We start from the raw sequence: 27,503 nt of genomic DNA on the forward strand, positions 1-27,503 counted from the left end.
TTCAAAGCAAGCCTTCTCATCTTTGGTTGCCATTCAGCTCACTGGAACACATCTGTACAGCCTGTCCTGGTTCCTTTTTTGAAGCTCTGCTTCCAAACTGTCAGAAAGGCTTTGTGCAATGTGATGGTACAGTACTGCTTCAGAAGGAAATGCAGGATCCTACAGCATCTTCTGAACAGTGACAATCACACCAAGGGCAGGCAGGAAATGCAATGGTTTAACCAGCTCAAGGAAATCCTGGGCTGTGAATTTTTATTTGCCTTGTCTTGAATTACTGCCAGACATCCCAGTTATCTATGAGTGCCAAATTCCTTACAAAATATTGCAAAAAACATTTACAAATGACTAGCAGTCATCTATCTTAATAGTGCCTTCCATTGCTTAGCCTTAATTAGGTTAGAAGCATTACTTGTGAAAACTACAATATTTTATCTGAAGCACATTACTTGCAATCCCATGGAAACCCATTTCCCACCTGTGCTTCCCATATATTTTTATGTTTAAGTCTCTTACCTCACGATTATCTGCCACAATAACAAGCTCCACGTACTTTGTTGTCTTCAGAGTCTCCCTCTTGTACTGCCAAAGAAGATGAAAAAGGTTTGGTTGTTGTTGTTTCAATGTGACCCTTGGAATCAGCTCTTCCTCATTTAAACAAAGTTTTTGCAAGAGGAGATATACAACATCTCATACTTCCAAAGGTTTCATGGTGTACAATTTCTTATTGCATTCCTTCTCCTCATGTCCATGTGGTGCTTGCAAAAAAAGACCTGTACAACCAGGATTTGATCACAGCAACCAGGAAAGTGTTGCACAGTGTCTCTTAACCTTTCAGGTTTCTGCAGCTGCAATGTTTGAGTTATCTTTCCTCGCAGGAGAATATCATCTCCAGCAGAAAGACCTTTGCTATTTCCAAGGTACATTTAAAGAAATGATAAGATAACTTTTAGCAAACATTTCAAGCAACAGACAAATGGGCAACCAGGAAAAATGAGTTGTAGAGGGATATCAAGTAAAGCACGATAAAGTAATAAAGGAATATTGAGTATCAATCAAGTGGTCTACTTATAAACTGTGTAGGAAAAAAAAAAAAAAAGAAAAAAAAAAGAGAACAAAACTACAGAAAAACAAAACAAAACAAAACAAAACAAAAACAGCTAAATAAACTGTCAGTGTCTGGGAAAGCAAACTATAATGCTTTAAAAATAGCCTACATTTAATTTTGCATCTGTGTATTCATGCATGTCGCGTTACTTGCAGTTCTGATTGCAGGTCCAAAAAAAATCATAATGCTTAGCTCCAAAAGGATCACTGAAAAAAATTAAATGATTTTTTAAGGCTATTAATCATAGGACAGCTCATTTGCTGCCCTAAATTTAAGTGACCTATTAAAGTCTGTGGAAGTTCTGTGATTTACACCAGCTGAACATCTATTCTATTATTCCTCCCTTGTTTCTGGAATAAAACAGTTAGGGAACAGAGGTCCCAGCAGTATGTGTGATCTTCGTGCCAGAACTTAAGGACCTTAAGCAGTTGTATGACCTACTAATGACTATGATGTCTCAAACTGTACTAGTGCTCTTTAACCTAAAACATGACTAAAGCTTTCAAAAGCAAACAGTGTGTTCCAAGGCAAACTATGCAATCCCCTATGAAGCTAAGTCAGTACTGGACATCACCTTCCAGCCAACTTTCACAAAGTTTTCTTCACATTAGCAAAGTGTTCCTCTTTGTTATCTGCAGATTGATGATTTTGAATGTTTTACAAGAAACATTATGTTTAGAGGAAAGTGCCAGATGTAACTAACCTTCGGTAACTCTAACTTTCCAACACTAGGAAACTCATATTTAATAGTGTGACACAACCTTTAAACTACAGGAATTGAAAAATATTAAGTTCCACTTGGATGGTATTTCTGAACTGTGAAACCACTAGAAGCTGTCATTAATGAACTAAGCATCAATGGTACAAACACTTTGCAGGATTACACTCATCGGGGGCTCTGGCAAATTAACATGGGTAGGTATTCTTACACCTTCTCCTGGTACTGGAGCTCCCTGTCATCTTCTTTGGCTCTGCTGGAGGCAACTGTCTCCATCATGGGGACATGGTGTGTGCATGGACCTGGTGCATGTACCCATGCCTCCTCTGCCACGCAGGGCATTGGCAGTGCCTGGTGGTGTGCTGGATGGGAAACAGACACCAGCAGCCAGCACATCTGCTCCTGCTGCTTCTGTAATGGCAGCAGGTGCAGTGCAAAGGGCCTGCCACATCTCTACAGAGCTCAGCTGAACCTGCAGGGTTTAGGCAGAGCTTGATTCACCTCTCTGCAAAATATTGGACATGAGTGAGATGCCATGGAAGGCAAATGACCATATGGGTTTTGTTTGTGGCAGAATTGGTCTCTCAGACACTGAATGTCTAATATAAACCTGAAATTTATTATGCATCCCTGATTAGAGACATACCCCAAGATGCCTCTAGTCTTCTTCGAAATGAAAAGCAAAAAAAAAATGAGACATGATTATCCAGGTGCAAAGATATAAGAAGGCTCTGTTACACCAGTCAGCAAGCCATTCATTTTTTACCAAAAATAAAACTGTTTGGACCGGAGAGAGTTAGCCTGAGAGAAATTGACTACCAAGGTATAATGATATAAGCCTCCGGTGACTGATTTGCATAACGAATCCTTTCCTGTGATTTGCCCAAAGGCTATGTGTATTCCTCGGATATGATATTTATTTATAAAATGTACCTAATTATCACTTATTTCAGCTTGGTTTCTGCAGCCTACTGCATCAATGCACAATCCATTGACTGACTGAATCACTCAGAATTAAAATGAAGAGTCAATAATACAGCTATGACAGATATTCACAATGGGAGACAATACGCTTTGTTCAGCTGACTGCTGTCCTGCTCCTCTGCTTCTTCCATACCTGATCCTACTGCAAAACTGCTGTCCTATGCCACCATATATTCCCTGTGCTCTCCTGCCTGGGAATTGGCATTGCTTAGATTCACAGCACAATGTTGCAGCCTCTCTCCTTCTCTGTGATCTAATTCCCCAAAACAGCTGTTCTGGGATTTACCAGGACCACACAAATGGCTATTTTGTGTGGCTACAGAGAAAAGCCATACTGTAGGGACTGCCTTACATACTAGACTTGCTTTCTGTAGGGTCCTGTCTCAATGGAGCTCAACTGGAAGACATGTTCCTAGCTGCAATTTGATGGTCCCCTGCTTTGTAACATAACCCAGTACTTACAGAGACACAGCTCTAACAGGGAAAACTGTGTCTACACACACCTGCTGTGTTATTTGCTTTGATTTATTAAACTTCTTGTTTGGATCTGGGAAGCTGAGTTTATTGTTTGTTCCATCATTGATTTGTACTTAAATCTAACCTAAAGACTAGTCTAAATTTGTGATACATTGATCAAACATTTTGGTTCTGCTCAATAAGCATTTAGTGTAGGTATCTGAAGTGAAGGTTCAGGGGAAAAAAAAAAAAAAAAGAAAAAAAAAAGAGCAAAAAAGCAGCTCCCCCAAAACCTGCCGAGAAACCTAAAATTTTCATCATGCCCTAAACCTGATGCTGGATTTGTGCTTACTTCTTTGACCCAGTGTAATCTGGAGCAGCCTTGTGTCTCCATATTTTGCAGTTCATTCTTATTCAGTGTGTCCTGACAGTTTGCTTAGTTGATGACAACATTGAAATGTGAAAATTCAGTCCACACATTACATTTGACAACTTCCAGAATTCATACATTAAAAGCGTATCCAGCATACTCATGATATGTATTTTACCTAACTCTATGATGTGGTTGTTGACAGGTTTTATAATTACGTCCAGTGAACCACAGCAAGAATATCTTTCAGATATTTAAGGTGAAATTTGACATGTATTTGAAGCCATCAACAAAATGTGAGAACCATGAAGGTAATTGTAAAATTGTTTTGATTGCATCAGCTAGTTATACACATGCTTTTTATTTCAGTTTCCTTGTGTTACTCTGATTACCTCTGCAAAGTCCCAAACATCTGGGGGCAAACCTTAATAAAGATGTGAAAAGAACTTTCCTATTCACATTAAATAATTTGAAAATACTTTTTTTTTTTTTTTTAGGTTGTAGTAGGATCTACAGAAACACTCTGGCATAGTGTAGGACCCTATATTTGAAGCTTCATTGAAAGGAAGCCCATTTTGGTAGAGTTGCATTTATAGAAGGACAAACTGGAAGGCCATGGCTTTGTTCTGCCATGTTTCCCAGAAAGAACAGAAAGGTCATGTCACATATATGTATATGATGTCAGGGAACATTAACAGAGAATGTTTGAGCTGAAAGTATAAACAAAGCTTACACAGACTAATGCTAATATTTTCAACCTTAGTGAGTTCATACATTCAGAGAAAAAAATATAAGACAATAAAGTTGTAGATGTAATAGCTAATGCAATATTCATTTAGACAAAAAGAAATTTGGACAGATAATGCTTAATATTCCTGAAGTATAAAATAATTTAATTCTACTACATAAATAAAATCTGGTGATGCCATTTAGGTTGCTCTCCTTAACAATTAACTCAATGTGAAGGCTTAGTAGTACACCTAACTATAAACCCCAGTATGTGACAGATAATAAATTTTGAGGCCAGCTTTGTAACACTGTAGAATTTCTGAACACCTGAAACAGTTTTTTCTACAATCCCCTTCCAAAATGCACATGAAGTTATTGTAGTATTTCTTCTTCCTGGTATTCAGCTCATTTCATTTTCTAGTTTCCATGAGCTAGATGCATTTCACATTAAGGACATTTCTTCTTACATTAAAACAATTACAATAATGCTTCTGTAAAATAATATGGTGAGAATTTGTTTTGTCTGCATAAGATACTTTCCTTCTAGAACGTAAAGGTTCATTTAGGTTTTAAAACACTATTTGCAAAGCATCACAGCTATCATGTTCTTTTCCATCTTGGGTGGGCAAGAACTTTTCCAGACCTTGCTTAGCGTTCTTATGGGTTCATAAATTGTTGCTATAATCATACATGAACCAAAATATAGCACCATAATATGAAACCACAAACTTCTGTGCCATCTCATTACCAGAAAGAATGTATAAATACAATGCAAGAGCAAAAAAAAAGCAATAAAGCTTTAACAAATCGTGTAAGTGTATGATTAAATTTATGCATGTTCTTAAGTACATATCATCAACACAAGATGACTATATGGTTTAGTGGTTTGCTCAGTAGGTATATAGGAAATGAGGCTGGAACAAATATTTATGGTTGTGAAGATGCTTTCAGAAAGGTACTTAGTGTAAAACTGTATAATCCACCTACCCTGCCAGCTGGAGAATGGTGTGTTGTGTCATGAGACCTCATGGTGGAGATATCCAACTGGTGGCCACAAGATCCTGGACCTATTTTCAAGTTCTCTGCTCGGTAGATCTTGTGTTCAGTCGTAGCACCTTCTATTGGCTCCAGAATGTAGCTTTTGTTTGCAAATACAATAATTCCCCTGTAGCACAAGAGAACAGAGTAAGATGCATGGCTTTCAAAAATGAATCTATGTTTGTCTTCAACTAGGTTACAACAGGGTTTAATAATGACGTAATATGAAAAAGAAAAATGCTGATTTACAATGTCATGGCCGGGTGGAGCAGGAAACATCAAAGCTGTATATTTGTCACTGCAGCACACTGCACCTTACAAGAAGGAATGGCTCAAAGAAAATTTTCCTCTTCTGAAGTGTTGTGCTGTAGAGCAAAATTACATTTGTATTTTATGTGTTTTCCGTTCTCCCAGTGATGCATTGCCATTGCTTACTAGAGTAATGATGTGCGGGCTTCTGAGGACCGGTTGCAAACAGCAGTGAACAAAAGCGTGGTGAAATGCTTTTATAAGAAAAGGTATAGAGAAAAAGAATTCATTATGATCTGCAGATACCTTTTAAACCAAATGTTGATGCAAGCATCACATCTGCCAGATGAAAGACGTATCAAAAAGGATTATTAAACTTTACATCATGGGGCAGTAAAAAGAAACTCAGATATATTAACTGGTGGATTCCTGTTTAACATATTTTACTCCCCCAAATAATAATTTTACTGTAATATCATCTGCTGAGAATCTCAAAGACTTTTTAACAATGGAAGCACTCCTGTCACATTACTGTCAGCTACAGTATGCAAAGAGGAAATAGGGGTTTAGAAAGATATTCAACACCTTGTTCCAAGAAACCTGTGGAAGACTCTGGGACACATAGCCAATTCTAGGCTTCATGTGTTGTCTCCTTACCAAAAAATACACTGCCTGTATACTCCAGACCAAATAGAAGCTGTTCTTGGGTTCTTGTGCTGGGTTCTGCTTGATTGTTCTGAACTGCTACAGTAAAACAAGTTCAGTTCGTCCTGCTGGCATTAGGCTACAGAGATGCTCTTTCAGCTGAGCACAAGAAGAACCAATAGCGTGGCATGGATGTCCATGGTCTGCTCATTCTGGGAATAAGATTTCTGGAAATATATGGCATAAAGTAGGATGATTTCCAAAAATACCACTTGAATTAGTAGTCAGCTGGAGGAAGCAGCACAGAGTAAGTGACTGCTATGCTGTATATCCCGATGGCATGATACCGTAAGAAGACACAGGTTAGGTTTAGAGACAGGGCTCAGGTAGAAATTAATGTGAGAGAAAAGAATTTATTATTCAGTTTCTAATATACAAGTGTCATATCCCAAGCACACACCACACAGGAGAGTCCTAGATAATTTCTGCATTTAACTGGATATCCATTTTTGTTGGGTAATTATGTGACCAAAGTAATGGACCTTTTAAAACCCATTTGTTTGTTGTTAACTATGGATAAGCATTTTCTTATACAGTGTGTGAGGTATTTATCAATTGGAAAATGCACTGCATAGTGCACTGCGTTACTGATTTTTCCAAGTCTTTAAATTAGGAAGGCATAAATCCCTGAGTACTGGCAAAGTTTCAGCAGTACCATTACAATCTACAGAAAAATCATATGAAACTTTTAATTGGCCAAGGTGTTCTTCCTCAATTCCTCTCTAGACATTGCTCTATACTATCTCTACACTTTGCTAAACAGCTATTATTTTTGGCTCATAGCTGGCTACATTTTATTAGTTTGTCTCTTTTTTTTCTTTCCTTTTTTTTTTTTTTTTCCTTTTTTTTCTTTTTCTTTATAGGAGGCATCTGCTCTTCTTATTTCTGTCTGTACTACAGCAAAGGTGAGGTACTACAACCATTGTGAGACCAGTATGTGTCTCCATAAAATTCTGCAGAAGGCTTTAAGAAAAAAAAAAAAAAAAAAAGAAGAAAAAGAGGAAGTAGCCAGGAGCAGGTTAATGACACCATAAAGACTGATTTAAAAATAAAAAATAAAATTATCTGGAAAAAGCTGCCCTAGCTATTCAAGACTTAGAAAGATATGATGAAGAAACTCCTAATCAATTAACTGAAACTTTAGTTCCAAGCTGACAGCCCATTTCTTGCAAAACATCCTTCTCATCAGTTCAGCCAAGCCAACAAATGACCATTTCACTGTGAACTATAATAGTTAGAAGTCTGAGGGAAAGACTGGCAATCCACAGTAATACGAAAGCTGTGCAACAGCATTCACAGAAATAGCTCCAGTGAAAGAAGTGTGCTTTACCGAAAGCACACTTTTTTTCTGAAACAAGAATCAGTCTCTAATACTCCATCTGCAGCTTCCTTAGGACCCTTGGCAAACCAGGTAAGATGTGTAATATACCAGTCACAAAGGCATGCTGTGTATGATGGATGATAGCTGGAAAATCAGGCCTGATTTATCACAGCAACCCTTGTAGCTATAGCTAGGATATGCTATAGCATGACTGACATATGAGAGACCTCCAAGCAGGTTGCCCTGTGATTTGGTAACCTTACACCCTACAGTTCTAAGGCATTATTTTCAGATCTGCCTTATTCTGTGAAGAATTTAGGAAGCTCTGACAATATATCCTCTTTGCTCCAATGATCATCAACTCTATAATCAGCATAATCAAGTGGGGGTTGTCTCTCCCTTGTGTAATTAATCATTTTATTTTGGAAGCTGCTGGAACCAGCGATGGAGGCTGAAGTCCATTAGTCACTGTTTGAAATGGGCCAGCCTGGCCATCTCCCTTTACTAACAACTCCAAAACAATGTATAAGCATGTAGGTTTTATTTTGAATATTAAACTTCATCCTGCTTAAAACCTTAGCTCAAAAAATATATATATATTTTTTTCTTTAATTATTTATACTAAAGTGGGCAAGACTTGATAGTATCTTTTTGCTAGATAAAGCTTACTTACTGGGTTTTACATCTTGGTTTCAAGAGTTCATAGCCAAAATACCCTGAATGCCACATTTCCAGCACACCCTCTAGTACATCCAGCTACTGCCTAAACTAACTAACAACTCCTTTACCTCTCATTTTCTTTTGCTGCAGGGGTTATGGACAAATGAACACAGACACCAGAGTGATTAATTTTGTTTTCTACTGAGCATGTGAGAGCTAGGGCAGCCTATTCAACTTGTCACTGAAACTCCCATCCCAAGGGACAGCATGAGCCTTTAAGAACAGTGCCATCCTTTACATATGAAAAAATCCCATGCTAAAAGAGAAATCTGCAGATTCAGCATAAAGGAAAGTATACATTTCATTTAAAGCACCTTTGTCCTTTGAGTGCTGCCTACAGGATATCTGCACCTGGCTTGTGACCATCTGTAATAAGATAATGAATATCAAATATGAATTATCTTGGCCAGCTCTCTGTTTTTCACTAATTTTCTTTTCCTAAAATTGCATTTTCCCCCATTGATCACTGCCAAGCACAGCACCTTAAAAATGCAACTGGTCAAAAATGACAGTTTCTTTTTTGGTGTGGCAGGATCAGATGAACAACACCTACCAGTCTTTCATTACTGAAAATTTGATATAAATAAAATAAATCCATAATTGCTTTTTTTTGCTTTTTTTTTCCCCACTTTTTTGTCAGGTGTTTCACAGAAGCCTCTGTTACTCCTATGCTGCTTCTGTGTATTTGTCTTGTACATTGTTCTTGCATGCTCCTGAGGCAGCCTATGTTCCCCCAAGACCAAGATGGGGCGAGTTCTCCATTTTTTCAGGAGGCATTGATGTTAAGTAATACAATGTTTTTCAAAAAAGGCAGACAGTATATTAAACTAAAAAACCCCAGCCAAAAATGACACAAGGAACTCCAAAGGGATTCCAGCAGCTCTGTGAAGGCTCAAGCAGCAACTATTCTTTAAGACAAACTTCTGGAGAAATCTGTGAGATGTCTATCATTGTCTCTATCAGGAAAAAGACTACCAGAATTCCAAAGCTTATAAACATTTGGGGAAAAAAATAATATATGTATATATATATATAATATATTTTATTTGGTCTCCAGGTATCTAACTCACGGCACCTGTATTTTCTCTAGTCCCAAAATATAGTGATACTGGGAAGTCAGAAAGATCTCCCAAAACAGCTAAGCAGGAAAGACAAGAGACAAATTAATTCCTATCTAAAACAATCAAGCTCTCCTCTTCATCACCAGTAGCAGAGAGGGCGAAAAATAAAATCTATACCATACCGCATGTCCAGCCATCAGTTCACAGGCTTTGAGCCAACTGGAAGCAGCTTCAGTGTGGTCTTGAGCCTGAGCTAATATTTTACTCTGCTTCTCAGCAGGGTTTGAACCCTGCTCATGTCTGGTGCTCAGCACTGAATAAACCACATCCACTTTGCTGCTAATCAGCTCTAAACATGAACAACTCATTGGTATTTGTCTACTATACACCATTATATGCCACGTGGACACACAGGGACCATGTAAATGGCATGGGCTGTGATGGGAACTCTCTGTCCATCTCAAAGAACAAGAAATTAAAACATAACTTAAGTAATGAATTTGTTATTACTTTGCTGTTTACCTTGCCAGGAATCTCTCATTTAGTGAAATGCAATTTGATAGAATAAATCCTTTACTTAAATCAGCAATAAAAACAAATGGGATATTTTTTTTTCTCTTAAAAAGAAGAAAAAACGAAACAAAACCTAATGCAAGGCCAGCCGTATTTCATAAATCAATAGGCTTTAGGAAATCTCAAAATATAAATGGGATTTTTCTTTTCCAACTTGTCAGCAGAAGCAAAGGCTCTGCCAACATAAACCATCAATGCATACTTGTCTGAGAAATTGTGATGCTGAAGTAAAACTTGGCTAGGACAGCATTACATGAAACTGTGATATATTATTCTGCTGTAGTGTAAGAGGAAAGTTAAGTAAATCAATAAATCTGATATTCATGAATGCAATTAACCATTTGGTTTTAATGAAGCACAAAGTTATACTCATTTCTAAACAATAATAATAAAAAGCCCTATTACCACTGGAAGAGGAATGTAGATGTTTTCAGTTTGTAAGAAATTAGTTAGACTAAAGCTGTCGTGCTTTCACACCACATACTGACACTGAGTCTGCCTCTGTCCACAGTGAAAGACCATGCAGTACTCTTGTGCTACTTAAAGATCTATATAGTCTCCATTTCACAATTAATGGTACAGCTTCAAAAGAAAAGGGTCAGATCCCACAGTTCTGCCACAGATTTCAGTGAGTTTTGTCTGCATAGATAACAGAAGTGGAGCCTTGTGGCCCTGGAGTATTGCCCTCCGGCTGCCCTGGACAGAGGTACAGCAGTTACTCACTGCAGCGTTTCTCAATGTGTGTGATATCAGAAGGCGACCCATAAAGTGGTGGGGCATTTTTAATTATTTTTCCTATGTGTCTAACAAATTCACAGGCATGCAAGCAGACAAACAAAGAGGGAGAAAAATGTAGTGAATAAAACCTTCACTTTTAGCCTGGTTTAGTTAGTTGCAGTTAAATACATGTACTATTGGAATAACTGAGCAAGATGATGGACAGACTTTTTTTTTCCCTTCTAATACATTAGGTACTCTTTAGATATTTTCCAAATGGTTTGGTCTTTATTTAATTTAAAAGACTGGGAAATACAGAGAATGGGAACTGTACTCCTGAGGCAGAAGTACTCCTGTCTCTAACAATGTCCCCCATGCAGCCTTGGCCAAGCAATTCACCTCTGTCTGCATCAGCTCCTCACCTGAAAAATGGGTTAAATTTTAGTAAGCACACAAAATAATGATCTGTTGATGAAGAGCATCGCATGAGACCCAAGCAATACCATTATACTGGTATACTGCACATCAGAATTCTATTAAAACAACAAGTCTGGCCCAAATCAACAAACACTAGCATCTCAAAGGGAGGTTAGAGCAGTAGCATTGGTTTCACATATTGCAGTAGCGGTAGAGGTGTTCTCGCTCAGACACATCATTAGTCAAATACATGTTTTATTCCAGCCAATGCCTTTTATTAACCTGAGAATATATTCTATAGCACAGCATCGAAAATGTAGTCATACCCAGAGACTACTGTAGCATGCACTTAATCCTTTCTCAGTGCAAGACAGATGTGTCCAGAGTGAATGCATATTGGTCTGCAACTGATGCCTGGAATTTAAGCTGGGCGTTACCTGACTCAAAAAGGGTAATGCAATTCCTTGTCCACACTTGGGTGGCAAGAAACATCAATTGTGTTATCAGAGAAAGTGTCACATGTGAGCTTAACTGGGAGGATGACGAGGCAGACCAAGGACAGCAGAGAAAACTGAAGAAGGAAATACGTTGGCATCGCTACCCATCTAGTGAGCACATTTTATAACATTATGAAGCAAATGGTGTAGCCATAAAAGCAAGCTTGATTTAAACTTGAACATCACCTTGAGGTTTGGGACTTTTTCAAGTCATAAAATGTATGAATATATATATATATATACACACATTTACATATAAATTTAAAACATTATTACTAATACATTAATAAGTATTTTTAATATTATTTACATCTCAATTATTTTTTATATAGTAATGTATGTTATATATACATAAATGAATCCTGTCAGACACAGACTGGAGGGAGAAAGGGCAGGCTCAAATGACCAGATATGGATCATCTCATACTTCTAGCAGCAGCAGTGGTGCCTGGGGCATTACCGTGTACCCAGGGACTGTATGCAAAAAGTATTGTCAAAGAGTGGACATAATGTTCATCTCAGATCAAAGAAGTGATCCACAAGCAGTTTACCGTTTAAACAGAGAGAATACAGAAGCCATGAAACCCAGAAACTGAATTCTTTCTGATGTAAAGCTCAAAACCTCCAGTAGTTTCATGGTCGGATAACTTACAAACCATGTGAGATGTTTACATGAACTAAAAGCTCTTCAGAAAATATGAGAGAAAGCACACATCCAAACCCAGGCTTTTCTCAGTTGGGATTTTCTTCTAACTTCTTTTTTGGATGAAATCTCTCCTTCTGTGGGGAAAATATGCTTGAAGAGGTATGAGGAATTATTATTATTTTTTTTTTTCCCTCACTGGTTTCCTACTTCCATTGCATTGTTAAATAGTTGATGTCTGGAGTGCTGTATTTAAATCCCTTCTTCAGCTGACTGTGTCTGGGACAGTGAATTTGGCCAGGCCATTTGACAAATGGATGGCTGTAGTATTGGCGGCCTCATTTGGCATAGCTATGTAATCCCATTAATAATTACTGTGTCCTGCAGCCATATTCCCATTGCTGTCACCGTGGACACAGCATCTTTCAGTCACTGATGGGGACGTACAATGACTGAATACTTTTATACATGTGAATGGGCTTATTATCTGGCAATTAGGTAATGCTGAGAGAGTCTTAAGATTTTCAAGAGCTTTCTGTTGCTTTGGAAAGAAAAGTCTTCCTATGAGATTTGTATCCCTAAAGTATCAAGGAGTCTCTGAGCAAGCGCTCAGTATGTGCGTTTGGGCCTGCATGCCCCCCTGCCAGCCCCTGGCCTTCAGCACAGACCATGGAGGTTGTGCTCTTCTTCAGGCTGCTTTTTTTGTGTGTATGTGCCAGCTCCTGCACTCTCAGAGAAAGTAATAGGGGAAAAATCATTCAGGTGTATACAAATTTATCATAGATGTGTGTGTTGTCTGCAGGCAAAAATTATTTGCTAAATACTTGAAGAGCCTCTGAGCTAGATAAACAGAAGGGCATTTCCACAGGACAGGAAGGAAATGACTTTACTTGGTTGGTCACCTTCCCCTTCACCTTCCCACAAGCTTTGACAATCTAATTGGCTTTCTTATCCAGATGGAAGCCCCGGAAATCCTGATTACCCATTGTTCCCTTTTGGTACATTCAGCATATATTGTCTCCTCTCCACCATTCACCTCTTCCTCCTCCAGAGGAGCCAGCAGGACACAGACTGTGGCATGATTGTATTCCCCTCTAACCTGCATTTTAGGCTGCTATCAGTGTCAATCCAAGTATTTATGCCACTGCAATCCTATGTGAAGTGAGGTACTCGAATGTTGTGCCTGAGAGGATGTAACATAGCTGGAGTATGTGGGTGTCTGTGTTTAACAGAACTGAGTCTACCTTTCAGTTATCTTTATATTTCACTCCTCTACCTGTCTGAAAAACATAAACTAGTCAAATCTGTCTTAGTTTGCAGATTTCACACTTTATTCTTCCTGTATCTTGTGACAGGCAGGCTAATCACATTGTATTTATAAGCTAACAACGTGTCAAATGCCCAACCGTGTCTGTAAGAACTTATTGGTCATATTAACTGACAGCAGGGCTGCTCCAGCCCAGCACCCTGCCTCTGCCTCTGACCAGTGGCAGATACTTAGGGGTAAAATGTAAGAACATAACAAACACCTTCCAGGAGGTATTCCCAGCTCTGGCAGCATGAGTGTCAGGGACATCTTTGGGTTTGTCAGTCCTGGAGAGGCTCCTCTCCCCAAATTGTTTCATCATGTATTGAATCTACAGATATTTTTGCCTTTGACACCCACCTGTGACAGTGAATTTCACAACTTCATTATAGGAAGGATAGAAAAGTACTTTCCTTTGCTCTAAAATTTCATTTGATGCCTCCTAATTTGGGGGTTATGGAAAATATTCAGTAATTGTCCCTTCTCCAGCATGACATTCAACCTAATTTTATCATACCCTTTTTCATCGTCATCTCCTTTCAAAACTGACAAATCCTAGTCTATTTTCCCTCCTTGGATAAAAGCTGTTCCATACCTTTGATCATCATTTTTGCCCCTCTGTGTATCTTTTACATATATAATGGATATAATGCTTCCTTTTCTGAGGTGGGGATAGGGAAGGAAAAACAAGAACTGCATGCAGAATTCAAGATGTGAGTGCACTATGGATTTATAAAGTGGTAATGAGGGGTTTTGTTCTATCCTCTATTTCTGTCTCAGTAATTCCTATGATCCTTTTTGCTTCTTTGACTACCGCTGAGCACTCAGGCTTCAGAGCAAGCTAAAATGTGGAACCTCTTCTTTATGACTAGCTTCATGTCTTTTAATGAACTCTTCTAATATGGGGGAACAGATGATTATTCCTACCCCTCCTCACCTGGAACAATGCCCAAGGTGCCTGTCTAACAGGAGCGGGAGGATATTAGTGCTCTGAGATTTCAGTGAGCTAACAGCTTGCACTTCCTTTCACTAGATGCTTTTCAGACACTTAAACTTTACCCTCATGTAACAGCCATGTGAGGTAGGTAAGAATCATTAAATGAATTTCACAGATGGGGAAACCGAGACAGAGAGATTTGCCCAATTCACTTAAAAACTGTCACAAAGCCAGGAACAGCCTCCCTGAGAAGGAGACCAGCATTTCCTTCCAGTTCTTGCTGCCAGCGAAATGGCTGCCCCAGGGACTGTCCTCTCCCGGGCCATGCAGCCACACGCTGTCTCATTGTGTACCCCTGCAGCTTGCTGTCCTTACCATGAAATGGGAAAAGTCCCTTCTCCACCAAGCTGGTGGGAGAGGACACCATCCTGTCCCATCCCATCCCATCCCATCCCATCCCATCCCATCCCATCCCATCCCATCCCATCCCATCCCATCCCATCTTATCCTATCCTATTCATAATTATTCTTTCAAGATCCAACAGCAGCAAAGGTGTCAGTAAAGTGAGCTGTACAGTAGTTTTGAACTGTCCTATTTCTCCTCGTGTTATTTTAGACTGGATCATATGCTGTAAAACTTTCCACCCAAATTCTCAAAGGATGCATTGCTACAGTAATGTTTTGGTGGGAGAGGAATATTGTGACCTGTGGGCCATGTTCTGAAAGGTGCTCAGAGCTGTAGGGCCTCAGCGTAGCCATTTCAGCCCTTTGTTCCCAACCAGCTTTAAAGAGATGGCCTGGATGGCTCAAGAAGCTGGCGGTGCATTACAAAGCCTTACAACTAGACACCCCTGGCTCAAATCAAGCACAGATGATGACTAGGAGCTATTACTATTGGCTACAGGCTGTGAAATGAGTTTTGTGGAGTAACTCAACAGGCACCCTTATCGCATGCTGTTATCGCTCATAGATGCTCTCTTGAACAACCTCAGCAGTGAACACAGCAGTTAAATGGGCATGGATAGTGAGATATATCCTCAGTTCTCCTGCTAGAGCCAAAGATCAGTTGTCATGAAAATTGCACTGAAAAAGATGCTGCTATGCTTTCTCTATGGGGAAGGAGCCTAATAAAGGCTTGTACTTTGAGGATTAATCTGCAATGGTGCCAGATGAGAGAAAAATGTCTCTGCCAGCATATGTTGCCTTGACATATCTTACTACCTAAAACTGGGAAAAGACTCTGTGAGCTCAACATTTGTAAAAAGAGAACGAGCAAATTAGAGAAGAAAGAGCATGCATTTATTGTGGGGAAGAGTCATTTGTCCTGAGCATTCCTAATTTATGAGGTAGCTCTGGAACAAGACACTGGTGCAGACCCTTTCCCATACAGCACACATTTTCCCTGTGGACCTTGCAGCAACGCAACCCCTTTACCCATGCATCGCTTAAAGCACTGCATCATATTTTTGCATATAAAGAATGACTGGTGAACACAGGCTGCCATGCTCTATGCAAAGCGTTAATTAGAGTAAGCTTGTGGAATACGCCTGATACGTACTGCAGTGCCCCCAAAATCCCTCTCCATATGGGAATGAGCCACTGGAACCCAACCCACTACAGCAAACAACAGGGAGAGGTGTCGTAGTAACAAACTGTTCTCTCTGCAGCTCTCCATTCCAGAGCTCTGGTATAATAGCCTTGATAATACCACTATTGCACAAAATGCAAAATCAAGGGAAAAAAGACTCCAGCTACTCATGCTGTTTGTAGATAAATTAAACAAACTCAGAAAAGGTTGCGACAGCTGGAAACCTGACAGGAAAACTGGGTTTTCCAGGGAGAACACTAGAGCCAATTTACAGTTAATTACAGTGATTTGGAACAGCTCTGTGAGTAAATACCACTCTCTGATTGTCCAAGTAAGGAAGATAATTGTTTCCTGAACTGTGTCCATTGTGTATTTAAAATGTTGTCAGCCTGTTCCTTTCTCCAGCTCAGAAGAGATTTTCTTTTCAGCAACATGAATCTGCTACTTTTCTGTTAACAAGTGGCTAAAATCCTAATGCTGAGCATCATACCTACCATGAACGCTGTTTATTGAGCTCCACAGCCACATTTCTAAAGCAAAGCCTCCTAATGGCTAGGCTGTTGGCTGATGCATCCGTTCACAGCTGCAAGCAGTCCTGCCCTTGCTCATAAAACAGCTCTGAGGACCAGGAGGACTGGCCTGCGGGCCACAGGGCCATGGGGCACTGCCAGCCTCAAAATGGGCAACCCCGATTTTGCATTTTCTATTCCATTTTTCGCTTCAGAGCAACAAGATAAATGATTTTACAGAGGTTGTAGGACCATTTGAAAAATAGATTTTGGTACATTTTTAAAAAGGTAAAACAGAAACCTTGTGGGTACTAGGATGATTTATTAAGGAGCTCAAGCATTACTAAAACTTTGGCTCACCTGAGTCCAGAGCAGGTACTGAGGCTGACTGACGAGTCGGGGTACCCTTGTACATTGCCGTGGTAATAGCAGTGACCCTGATTAAAAAAAAAAAAAAAAAGAGAGAGAGAGAGAGAGAGAATATTATGTTGCCGTCTTGTTTTCTCATGGATTTCCAACCCCTGTATCTCAAAGCTATTTTCAATTTCAGGCTTCAACATTCAGAAGTACACTGACAGCATCTTTCCTGACCCACTAAATATTCACTGAATCAACAATCCAAGGGGTTCCAAAATGGAAACCTTGGGTGTGTTTATACCATAGAGAATGGGACCCATGTTTTTCTCTTATTTTATTTAAAGCTTCAATATAGAATGTTTTATAAAATTAATCAGATGAAAAAATCAGCTGTCACATTTTACTACTTTCTATAGACACACATATTTATATATAAGATCATTCATATCTGTGTACATCAATAAAGGTAGCAATGTATAAAGGGAGGTATAAAAAAGTTAATTCCAACCCTACAGTTTGAGAAAAAAATCACAGAGTGAATGAAAGGAAGGGAAGCAAGTTGGAAAGGAAATCTTTTATTGAATTACCCAGCTAAGTGGCTGCATGTTATTAAGAGCAACCACGAATAAGAAGGTCTTCTATTTTGAGAGGCAACAATCCAATTTCATTTTGTGGCTAGGTTATTGTATTTCCTTAATAATCCACTGCTTGCAAAAGCACCCACAACAGAGATACTTTCTCAGCACATACACGTATCTGTCTGGAATCAAGGTTAATTTTATTGTTGACTAAAGGTTATATTACACTCCCAATTATGTGACAGACTGGAAAGCAATGATTGTGTCACGTCCAGCATTTCTTTTCTCATGGCTCCTTTGAATGCCACAAGGAAACTGAAAATACCATTGTAAAAGGTTCCTATCTTATTAGTGCGAGGGAAAGTTATCACTCATGCTTCAACCTGACAGTCACCTCACTGTGCCTTTTTATTACTTGGTTCATTCACATCTATCTAGCTGCATTAATTAACCTTTTCAGTGTTGGGGCATGGTTTTCACTTACAAAGCCTCACATAGCAGACTTCTAAAGACCACCTTGATTTTGTTAAAGAAAGCAATAACCGTGAAAATGCTGGGCAAGATGGAATGATTCAGATATATATTTTCTGCAAATGAGGTTATACCATGAAAAATATTTTTTTAGAGCATTTGTATTTCTAATGTGAGCAACTGAACACAGCACAGCAATATCTGACTTTCTTAATACAAGTCTCAATAGCTTTTCTCGGTGATCAGAATGACAGAAATAGGGTAATAGTGTTTTACTCTTGGGTATCTTTATCACCAGTGCTCATAAAGAGCCAGCAACCTGTTAGCAAGGGTAAAGCGACAATGAAATGGAGGAAGTCATCCAACTTTTTAGACACTTCAGTAACAATTGCTGTGGATGTCAAGGTTTTCAGCATGAGTAAACTATTTCACTTTATTTTAATATTGTCAGCTACATTCATCCAGTTGGTAAGAGAGAAAAAACAATAACCCCCTCCAAACAAATACTGACTTTCATACAGTGACCTTGAAACAGTATAAAACCAAACACAAAGTAGCTTTATTCATGTCACTTAAATTAAGTACAAGGCAGAGATGCAGTTCAGAGCTCTTATGCTGCCAGTCTTTGGGGTTTAGCATCACTGGTGTTAACCAAAGTACTCAGTGAAACAGAAAGGGCAAGCTGATATCTTGTCCTATACAGACTGCTGCTGCAGAGAGCTGTCTTTATCAAAGACTGAATATGGCAAAGGTCCGGATTGCTTTCCCTCTCACACACAAGTTGTTATTTTATTAACTTTGAGCTCCTGGTTGTGGCCCATTTCACAACTTCTCTGAGATCCACACACTATATGTATGAAGCCAAAGTTCCTGCAAGTTCAGTACTGAAAATGTAAACTTATCAGACCATGCCCTGCAATTGGACTGGTAGAAAATTGATTTCTAGCTCAGTAACTCCACTGAACTGCAAGAGGTTCCTCCCCCTTTCTCCCTCCCCCTCCCCCCCCCAAAAAAAAAAGGCTTTTAATTTCTGTATCCCAGTATATGAAATGGATAGCCCCCTAAAAACAAATAATTACCATGGATGATTTGTCATACTTAAATATTCTACCCTTACTTGAGATCATTTAATTATGACCAGCTTTTGACAACTGCAAATTTTTCAAGTGCTACAGAGCAGAAGAATAACCTGGGCTCTAGCACGTGTTAAAGAAACCCCAAAGCTACAGCTCCACAAAGCCACCTTGGTTTGATCTCCAGGCAAAATTTGACTAAGCAAATTTTCAATGAGAAATTGGATTTGGTTTCAACTACAAGCTATACTGATGTCCTCAGTAAAGAAGAGATGTAGAAATAAAATCAGAGAGATTTATCTGTATTAAACCATATTGCAGTATTTAATGAAAAATGAATTCACTGGTCTCAGAAAAAAATAAAAGTTCTTTTAGGCAGCAAAATGAACTGCTAGTATTATTCAGGACTTACTGTCATTATCTAAACAGTTTTTATTATTTTTTTCTTTTTTTATTGTAAGAAAAGCCTAGCTATCATTAGGCATACTCATATTCATGTTAACGTAGTTAACCCTGACAAAGTACTGTGTATGTTTTACTTCCTTAAGGAGTGTCTACAGCTTCCCTGTTTCTAAAACAAATTACTATTTTCTACTGAACAGGTTTTGAAGATATGAGCACCCAGGAAACAAGAAAGCACTGAAAGCTTTCAAAATGATTACTTTACTTGGGAGGTCTGGGGCTATAATGAAGATGCTTCTTCAGAAGGAAAATATTATGCACAGAAATAATGCCTTTCACTGATATCAGCAAAGCCCATTATGGGTGGGAACAGAAAGCATGATGCTTCTTCAGACTATGTCAATAAATAAATAATGTAAAGTAACAAATACTTCATAGGAGCTGGAAGTACTTAGGCAGAAAAAAGATAAACTTTGTAATTAAAATCACTTGCTGCATTGTTTCTAATTAAGGCGTTCCTACTGTCAGAGGACAAAAACATTACTGCCTTAAAGCATTTTTTATTTATAAAAAGCAGTTTAAATTATTTATGATAAAAAGCTTTTTGTGCTGATTTTAACAAGGAGCATATTAGCCACACACACACATACACGCATATATCCATAGCAGTCTTATGGGCTGGGATAAAAAACACACCTGAACAAACCACCGTCTCTCCCCAAACTGGATTCCCAGTGCTGAAAGCCACCCAGGCCTTCCAGTCCACTGACATGAGCTTATCTTAACTTGGGGCTTTCTTCCTAACTGAACCAGGACTTTCCTCCTTAACTACTCAACAATGGCTACCTTATTACAAAATTTTAATGGCTATATTTCCAAGAAGCAGAATAAATCCTACAGAAATGAAAAGTCACCTGGTTAAAACCCCACAGTTTCCCTTTAAAGTCTCTCTCTAAAAATTGATGCGTATGATCACAGCAGTCAAAAAGGTACAGAAGGCAACAATAAAAAAAGATCACTCGTATTGCTTTTTCATCCCATGGCTCAGATCCCAGCAAAGAGCACTTTGGGTTTTAATGATGAAGCATCATCTACCCATGAAACACCAGCCTTACCGTGTAATTGCGTGAGAGAACCACATCAGTGCCGTCTTTCAAATAATGTGTTTCTGTGAAGCTGCTGGCTAACAGGCCCCTAAAAGGAAAAAAACAACAGAGGACACAGGTAATATTAAGGCCACATCACCTTGACTTTGTCCTTTAATGGTTCTGTTTGAGAGAGCAATCAAAGCACAACATTAACAATACAGTGACTACCGGGGCTGTGTGTGAACTAAGAGAAAATATAGCTCCAAACACTGAAGCTGCAGTGCATGAGCATTTCCTTCATCAATTGTGAAAAGTCTGGGCTTCCAGACTGCTTTGTCTTCCAAATGAAGTCTGTATGCCAGCACATGTCGGTACTGACTCTTCTATATAATTTTCAACACATTTTGCATTAAATCTGTAATCTAGACATGGGGAACATTGTTAAGCATTGGTGTTTTTTGGAAAAGGAAAATGTTCTCCCTTTGTTAGTTTGTTGTATAGTGTACTCTTTTAATCAGCAAGTCACCAGCAAAGCCTAGGTTAGCTCTCAGTAAATGCAACAAACTTCTTCCATTGACAGTTAAGGAAAATCACCTCAAGAAAATTACAGAAGTCAGACTACTGCATTTATTTTGAGCATCTGAAAAGGATACTCATGAATGGAAATCTAACAACTTGAAATGATGTCTCAGGAGACAGTGAAGTATCCTGCATGTGATGAGTTATTTTGTTCTCATGCAGTCCACATTTCCCCTCCTGTCTTTGACAATGATACCAAGAATTTTGACTTGCAATTTCTGTTTTCCAGAAATGCCCAGAAAGAGTGTATGTGTGTGACAACTATGAAAAGTTTCCTTTTGTAGTAAACACATGGAACAGGGAAAGCAGCCCCTGCCTTGGCAACAGTCTGCTATTGGTCTGTTTTTCAACTCCTCATCCAAAGAGCATTTCTAACAAGGCCAGAAGGAATAGTACATATCCACATTGACTCTCAACACAGGCATTAAAACTATGTTCCTCAGCACAAATATGTTTGAGTTTTGACAGACATTGTAGTGAAATGCAAAAGCAATATAAAAGTAACCAAAACCAAATGCCACCATCATCTTTGATGGACTCTAGAGTTCAGACTACAGAAAATCTTTGGCACAGGGGTTCAAAAACTTCTGTTCCACTGCAGAGATGCTCTTCTCCTTTGGGATGTTCACTTGAAGAAAGACTTTTTAAATTGAAATCTGATTAATGCTGCACATATATTGCGTGAACTGATACATAGTCTTGGTACACATTTGTTGCAATGCATATAAACTTTAAAGTTAGAACATGAATGAACATTTAATTTTTGTTATTGTCATTATTTATTTGGAATATATTAACATTCAGCCAAGATGAGGACCTTCAGGACCTGATTGTGCTAGGAACTGTACAATTATTAGAGAGGAAACCCATTTTAAGAGTCCTTATCTTAAGGTAGAAGAAAAAAAAAAAAAAAGTGAATGAAACAAGACAAAGAAAAAAAAAGAAAAAGAAAAAGAGAGAGAAAGAAAGAAATATCAACATAAAAGGATGAAGACAGCAAAGGTCAACACAATAAGTATTCAAGCACAACTTCTCCATTCACATTTTACAGCTTGTGAGAAATATTAGCATATTAATAGATAATGAATGTTAAAACACTGCAGTGGTTTGCAGGCTGTACAGGAACTGCTCTGGATCTCAGCCATCCACCACACCTACAGCAGGACTCGGTTGCCTAAGCGAGCACCCAGCGTCACTTTAGATGCTCCATCCATTTCACCAAGCAGCCCTGTGAGGACAGCTCTGGCACCCTGTGGTGCCTCGGGTGGCACTTGACACCCACGCTTATCTCAGCCCTTGTGCCTGCAGCCTCTGGGAGGGCTGCTTGAAATGAAGTGTGCTGTATCCCAGCTTCCTACTGTCATTCTCATTATCACAAAGAGCAGCTGCTTTCTTAATTATCATTATTATTTATATAACTACACTGCAAGTTCCATGCTTAGCAGGCATTCATTAACTTTGTCAAAGCAAAAGGTAAGATCCCATTGCTGCTGAAGCCAACAGAGTTCTGCTGTGCACTTCTTGGAAACGTTATTTCACATTGGATACCACAGCAATTTTTATTTAATGGGACAAAATTCAGGCAAGGGATAAGGTAACAGATGTAGCATAAGGGCAAAGTGATTGAGCAATAAACTCACTGCTCTGCTATTTCCAAAGCGTTTGACAGCAATGATGATATAGGTGACCTTTCTGCTGTTGGTTCTACCCTAAGGCATAGGATTAGAAAATATTTCATGGATTCGTAGATTTTAATACCAGAAGGGAGCGCTGTGATCAGCACTCTGACCTGTCATATTACATAGCTCATTTGACTTGAATTATTCTTCTGCTTCAGTGGCTGTGGTGGAACCAGATTGTCCATTTTCTTGTTGTACATAGTCCTTGTCCAGATCTTGCATGATGAAGAAGCTATCACAAGCCTGGTAAGTTTTTAACAGTTAATTACACTCGGTGTAAAAACACAGCACTTTGAATCTAGCTTGGCTTTGTCAATGTTCAGTTTCCAAGCACTGGATCTCATTCCCTTGCATCAATGCTTCATTTTCATTTGAGTCTCTCATGGACAGTTCTGCTTACTAAAGTGAGGAATTGCAGCAGGTGAGCAAACTTCTGGCGTTGCTGTCATCCATCTCCCTACCAGGCATGTTTCATCAGGATGAGTTTCCTATCTAGGCTGATGAAAACGCCAACTGAACATGAGAATTCCCTGTGTGAGTAGTAAAAGGCTGGCAAGAACACCAAGATGACAGAGTCCTGCTATTGGACTAACCTAATAAAACTTAAACTATGCCCTAATGTAGAAGCCAAACTAAGATTTCAAATCATGGAAATTTTGAGTACAGCTGAAGGGCCTTTTTAAGAAAATGAGAAAGATTTTTCAGGGGTCTGCATTAACGCTCTTTCGGTTTACTAACTAAGACATCACTGCTAAGACATCTGTTTTCCTGCCACGTATGGTGCTAACGCAGGCTTGAGAGCAAGCCAGAGGAAAGATTTTTTTCCCCACTGTAAAGGTTGGGGACCTGTACAAGACATGTCGCTGGAGCGTCCAACAATTTCTGGCAGAGAAAGAAGATGTTATCCCCACTTTCAGAAACGTCTAATATCTTAAAAGCTGTGTAGCAGAATGAGCACACAGCATTAGTATCCAGGGACAGCAAGTCATGTGCTGGCATTTCTTGAAAGGTTATCAGAAATAAGTGTAACAAGCACTCAAATTCCACAACTGAGTGTGCACCACTTCACTTTGCAATTCTGGCAATGATGTTTAACATACTGAACAACAAATTTAACATATGTATCTGCTCAGTAATTTAATTACCTCCCGCAAAAAGATATGCAATGTAATAGATTGATTTACATTTCTGTTTCTGACCCACAGCAAAGGAGATTAATAGAGGAAAGTAAATTAATTTAGATGGCAAGCTACTTAACCTAATTGGATCAATGTAATTCTGAAAGAGCAGGGATCAAAATAACATTAATATATCATAGCACAATTCATCACCATGTCTGGAGTTTCAAATGTTGCCAGCTACAATGCTCAGCAGTACCAGACAATTATCAATTTTTTGCACTGCATGAAGAGGTGGAAACAAATGTTGTCAAGAACAGCAACAACTGCTGGATACAATTAAAAAAAAAAAATCAATTAAAAGAACACCACTACTTTCTAATTAATTCTTCAAAGATGTGAAAGTGTGATTCTTGAGTTAAATTACTTATGTATTTAGTCACTGTGTTTGTCAGCACCGTGGATATTTTCACACTTCCCAGAGCTGAATTAACAAGTAGAAGCTTCGACTGCACAGGACTACTTTTATCCCTCCTGATCTATGACAGACACAGCACAGTCTTCCTCTGTAAGTCAGCATGAAGCTTACCTGTCAAATCTGCTGAAATGTTTTCAGGTGTCAAGCAACTTCCACTAACCTGAGCCTCAGGGAATATGATGAATGCTGTTTAAACTTCTAACCTTTACATTTCCTGCCCCCACGATGTGGAGTCTTGTTTAGGGAGGGGGGAAATGTCCTGTTTTAAATATAGCAAACTCTTATCTGATCCGTTTAAGAAAAGGAATGGTAATTTAACACACTGTCTCTCACTTGCAAATGAGAATGTCACTCTGCTCTCTAGGTACCAATATATTATTTCAAAAGGTTATAATGATATTTCATCACCCAGGGAGTGTCAGAAAGACAGAGCCGCCAAAGTTAGAGATGGAAAAAATCTAGTGGATCATGCAGACGGCTTCCCTGGAAGCCAAGTATGCTGTTGATCAAATTTGGTTCTGTCTCATTGAGCTTCAAATGTCAAAAGCAATGCTGATCCCACCACTTTCAAAGTGAGATTACTTCACGTTCCAACAAATGTTACTGTCATGATGCATTTCCTGATATTCAGCTTTTTCTAGTTTTTCCTAGTTACACTTCTTTTACTAGCTGAAACAATTGCTTTTCGTTCTTGGTACATATATCATTCAGAGAGGTACAGATTATTATCAAATTCTCCCTTAGCTAGCCATGTGCCAAGTATAGCATGACAGGCTATAAAAAATGACAAGAACTGTGTACTGTTGTGCTAGGGCTGCTCAGGAAAAATCTAAGCATTATCACAGTAGGAGCTGGCACCAGGGTTCCCCGTGGTGATATAGGAGAAATATGTAGAGGAAAGACTAAAGAGTAAATCTCTTTCTAACAGCATCAGAGCGCATAGAGTTGTTTTTCAATCTGCCTCCTAGGATGAAACTTCTTTGGTCACCCACACTGTACCAGGTCATCCCCTTACATTACAGATATAAGGGGAAAGACACCGACATTGTCGCCCATCAAAATGGAGCTGCAGGCAGTGGGACCTGTCTCTCAAAGCTGTTTTATGAGACTGGACTGACACTGATTCAACACCGCTGCTTTATAGCCAGACAGTATGATATCTGTACAGTCTGGTAGATGTTTCTTCAAAGTCCTGTGTGAAGTGTGACTCCCTGCTATGCATCTTACAAGGAACATGTCTTGCTCTGGCATGACACAGAGCATAAAACTTGGCCTCTGTGTCAGAGAGGAATCAGGGCAGGAAGAGACTCCTTTTAAATTATTTTACTTTTATTTTAAATGAATCACTGCTTCTGCTAGTACTGCCTTCTTAGTACTAATGAGTGAGCAGGGTCCTGGGGCTTCTTCTCAGGCAGGAGCTCTGTGGCATGCAGCTCAAAGCCACCCAACACTCCCAGGGATGTGGGGTATCCACCTACTGCCACCAGTCATTAACCAGGACTTTGAGACAAGTTAACGTGCAGCAGGAACTGGACAATTATGTAAAATGTCTAATTTCATGCCTGAAAATTAGAATTTCATGCCTGAAATGGGGATAGTAAGAAATTTCTGGAAGTTCTGTGTTTTCTTTTAAGTATCATGGATGTGTAAAGTAGCCTCTAATCTGAGACACAGCTTTGTAGACTGTTTGATCTGAGGTCTGACACGCCTAAGAAAGGATTTTGAGTGCTCTGCATACACATTGAAAGACTGCCAGTATGGGCATGTATGAATTGTTTTTTGTTTCTGCAACTCTGACTCCTCATTCTGTGGCAAGGATGGATGGCTGTGGAAATGCAGCCCCTAACCCTCATCTTGTATCTTGATTCAAATATGGTAACACTTACACATCTCTCTTCTGGAGTCCATCATCACAGCAATGCACTTTTTGGTTATGATGTTTGACATGGTTGCTTTAAAAATACAGAGAAGCTACTCCGAACCTATTGGGCTTTGGACATATGCTTTTATACCTCTCGGGTTCATGCTCTTGATTTTGTTTTTCTGCTTAACTTCTGTTTTGATTAACATCTTAATGTAGTTACACTACTTCAAGAACTGTTGTTTTAGGAAAAACACTGAATATTCCTAAGACCTCTTAAATAGTGAGTCAGCTGTCTAGCTACTCTATAGGAGCACTGGTCCTATTAAGCCACTGGTAGTGCAAGGCTGTCTCAAACCTGTTACTTTGCTTCTTGCAGATATGCTGCCTACAGCTCAGACAGACGATCAATCTGATCGTTACGTATGTTCGTTACTATTTCTCCTCCTTCTGAATGCTAAAATACCTGTTTTCTTCCCTGTCCAAGTAATGCCTTACTCTGTTACACAAATTCTTACTAAAAACCCTCCTGCTGTGCTTTTTAAACTTAGCCTACAAATGGGGGAGATGAGAAGAGAGGAACAGGATGCCATGTAGGAAGTTATAAAAAAAAGTCATCTACATCTCTGCCTAGTGACACCAGCATACTCCTTTAATTCTTCAGCATCACACTTCAGGTCATCTTGACCTTTACAGTGGAGTTAGCTGTTATTTCTTCAATTGTTGTATTCCTTCAAATGGTTATTTAGAGGAATAAGCATGTTTGTTAAGCCTGCTGCGTCTGCAGTGGTTCTCTCAGTGCAAGAACCTCCCAGTATTCACAGAAGCAAGCTCAGCAGTGCAACTTTTCAATTCTTCTTTCTCATTACAACATAACAAATGAGTGAAGCATGGGTAATGAGTTTCCCATGCATAGGCACCTAACATCATCCCATTCGTAAAACCACCACATATTCTTAAACATGCCACATTCTTTCCCCTTATTTAATTATCTTAAGTGATTTGAAATGCTTTTGGACATTTTCCCATTGAATGCCTCCACTTCTTAATATCCTATCTGCTACACTCCAGTGTGTTGCCATAGAGGGACTGCAATGTCATAATTGAAGAACCTGAGAGATTAAAATTCACAAAGCTTAATTAGCACAACAATTCTGAGGAAAAGAGGGGAGGAAA

General features: G+C 39.1%; 1 protein-coding gene across 2 annotated transcripts in view; it reads right to left on the reverse strand.

The window, feature by feature from the left end:
* ADAM12 (ADAM metallopeptidase domain 12) overlaps positions 1-27,503 on the reverse strand; it is a gene marked incomplete at its 5' end in the record, with an annotated part of 180,886 nt that overhangs the window by 60,121 nt on the left and 93,262 nt on the right. For both annotated transcript variants that reach the window (XM_084289704.1, XM_084289703.1), the window contains 4 exons: positions 514-579; positions 5,350-5,527; positions 17,004-17,080; positions 20,640-20,718. In XM_084289704.1, coding sequence (XP_084145830.1) covers positions 514-579; positions 5,350-5,527; positions 17,004-17,080; positions 20,640-20,718 — 400 coding nt within the window. The remainder of the gene's footprint in view (positions 1-513; positions 580-5,349; positions 5,528-17,003; positions 17,081-20,639; positions 20,719-27,503) is intronic.

This window comes from Netta rufina, assembly GCF_964035555.1.
Source record: "Netta rufina genome assembly, chromosome: 7".
Taxonomy (NCBI): Eukaryota; Metazoa; Chordata; class Aves; order Anseriformes; family Anatidae; genus Netta; species Netta rufina.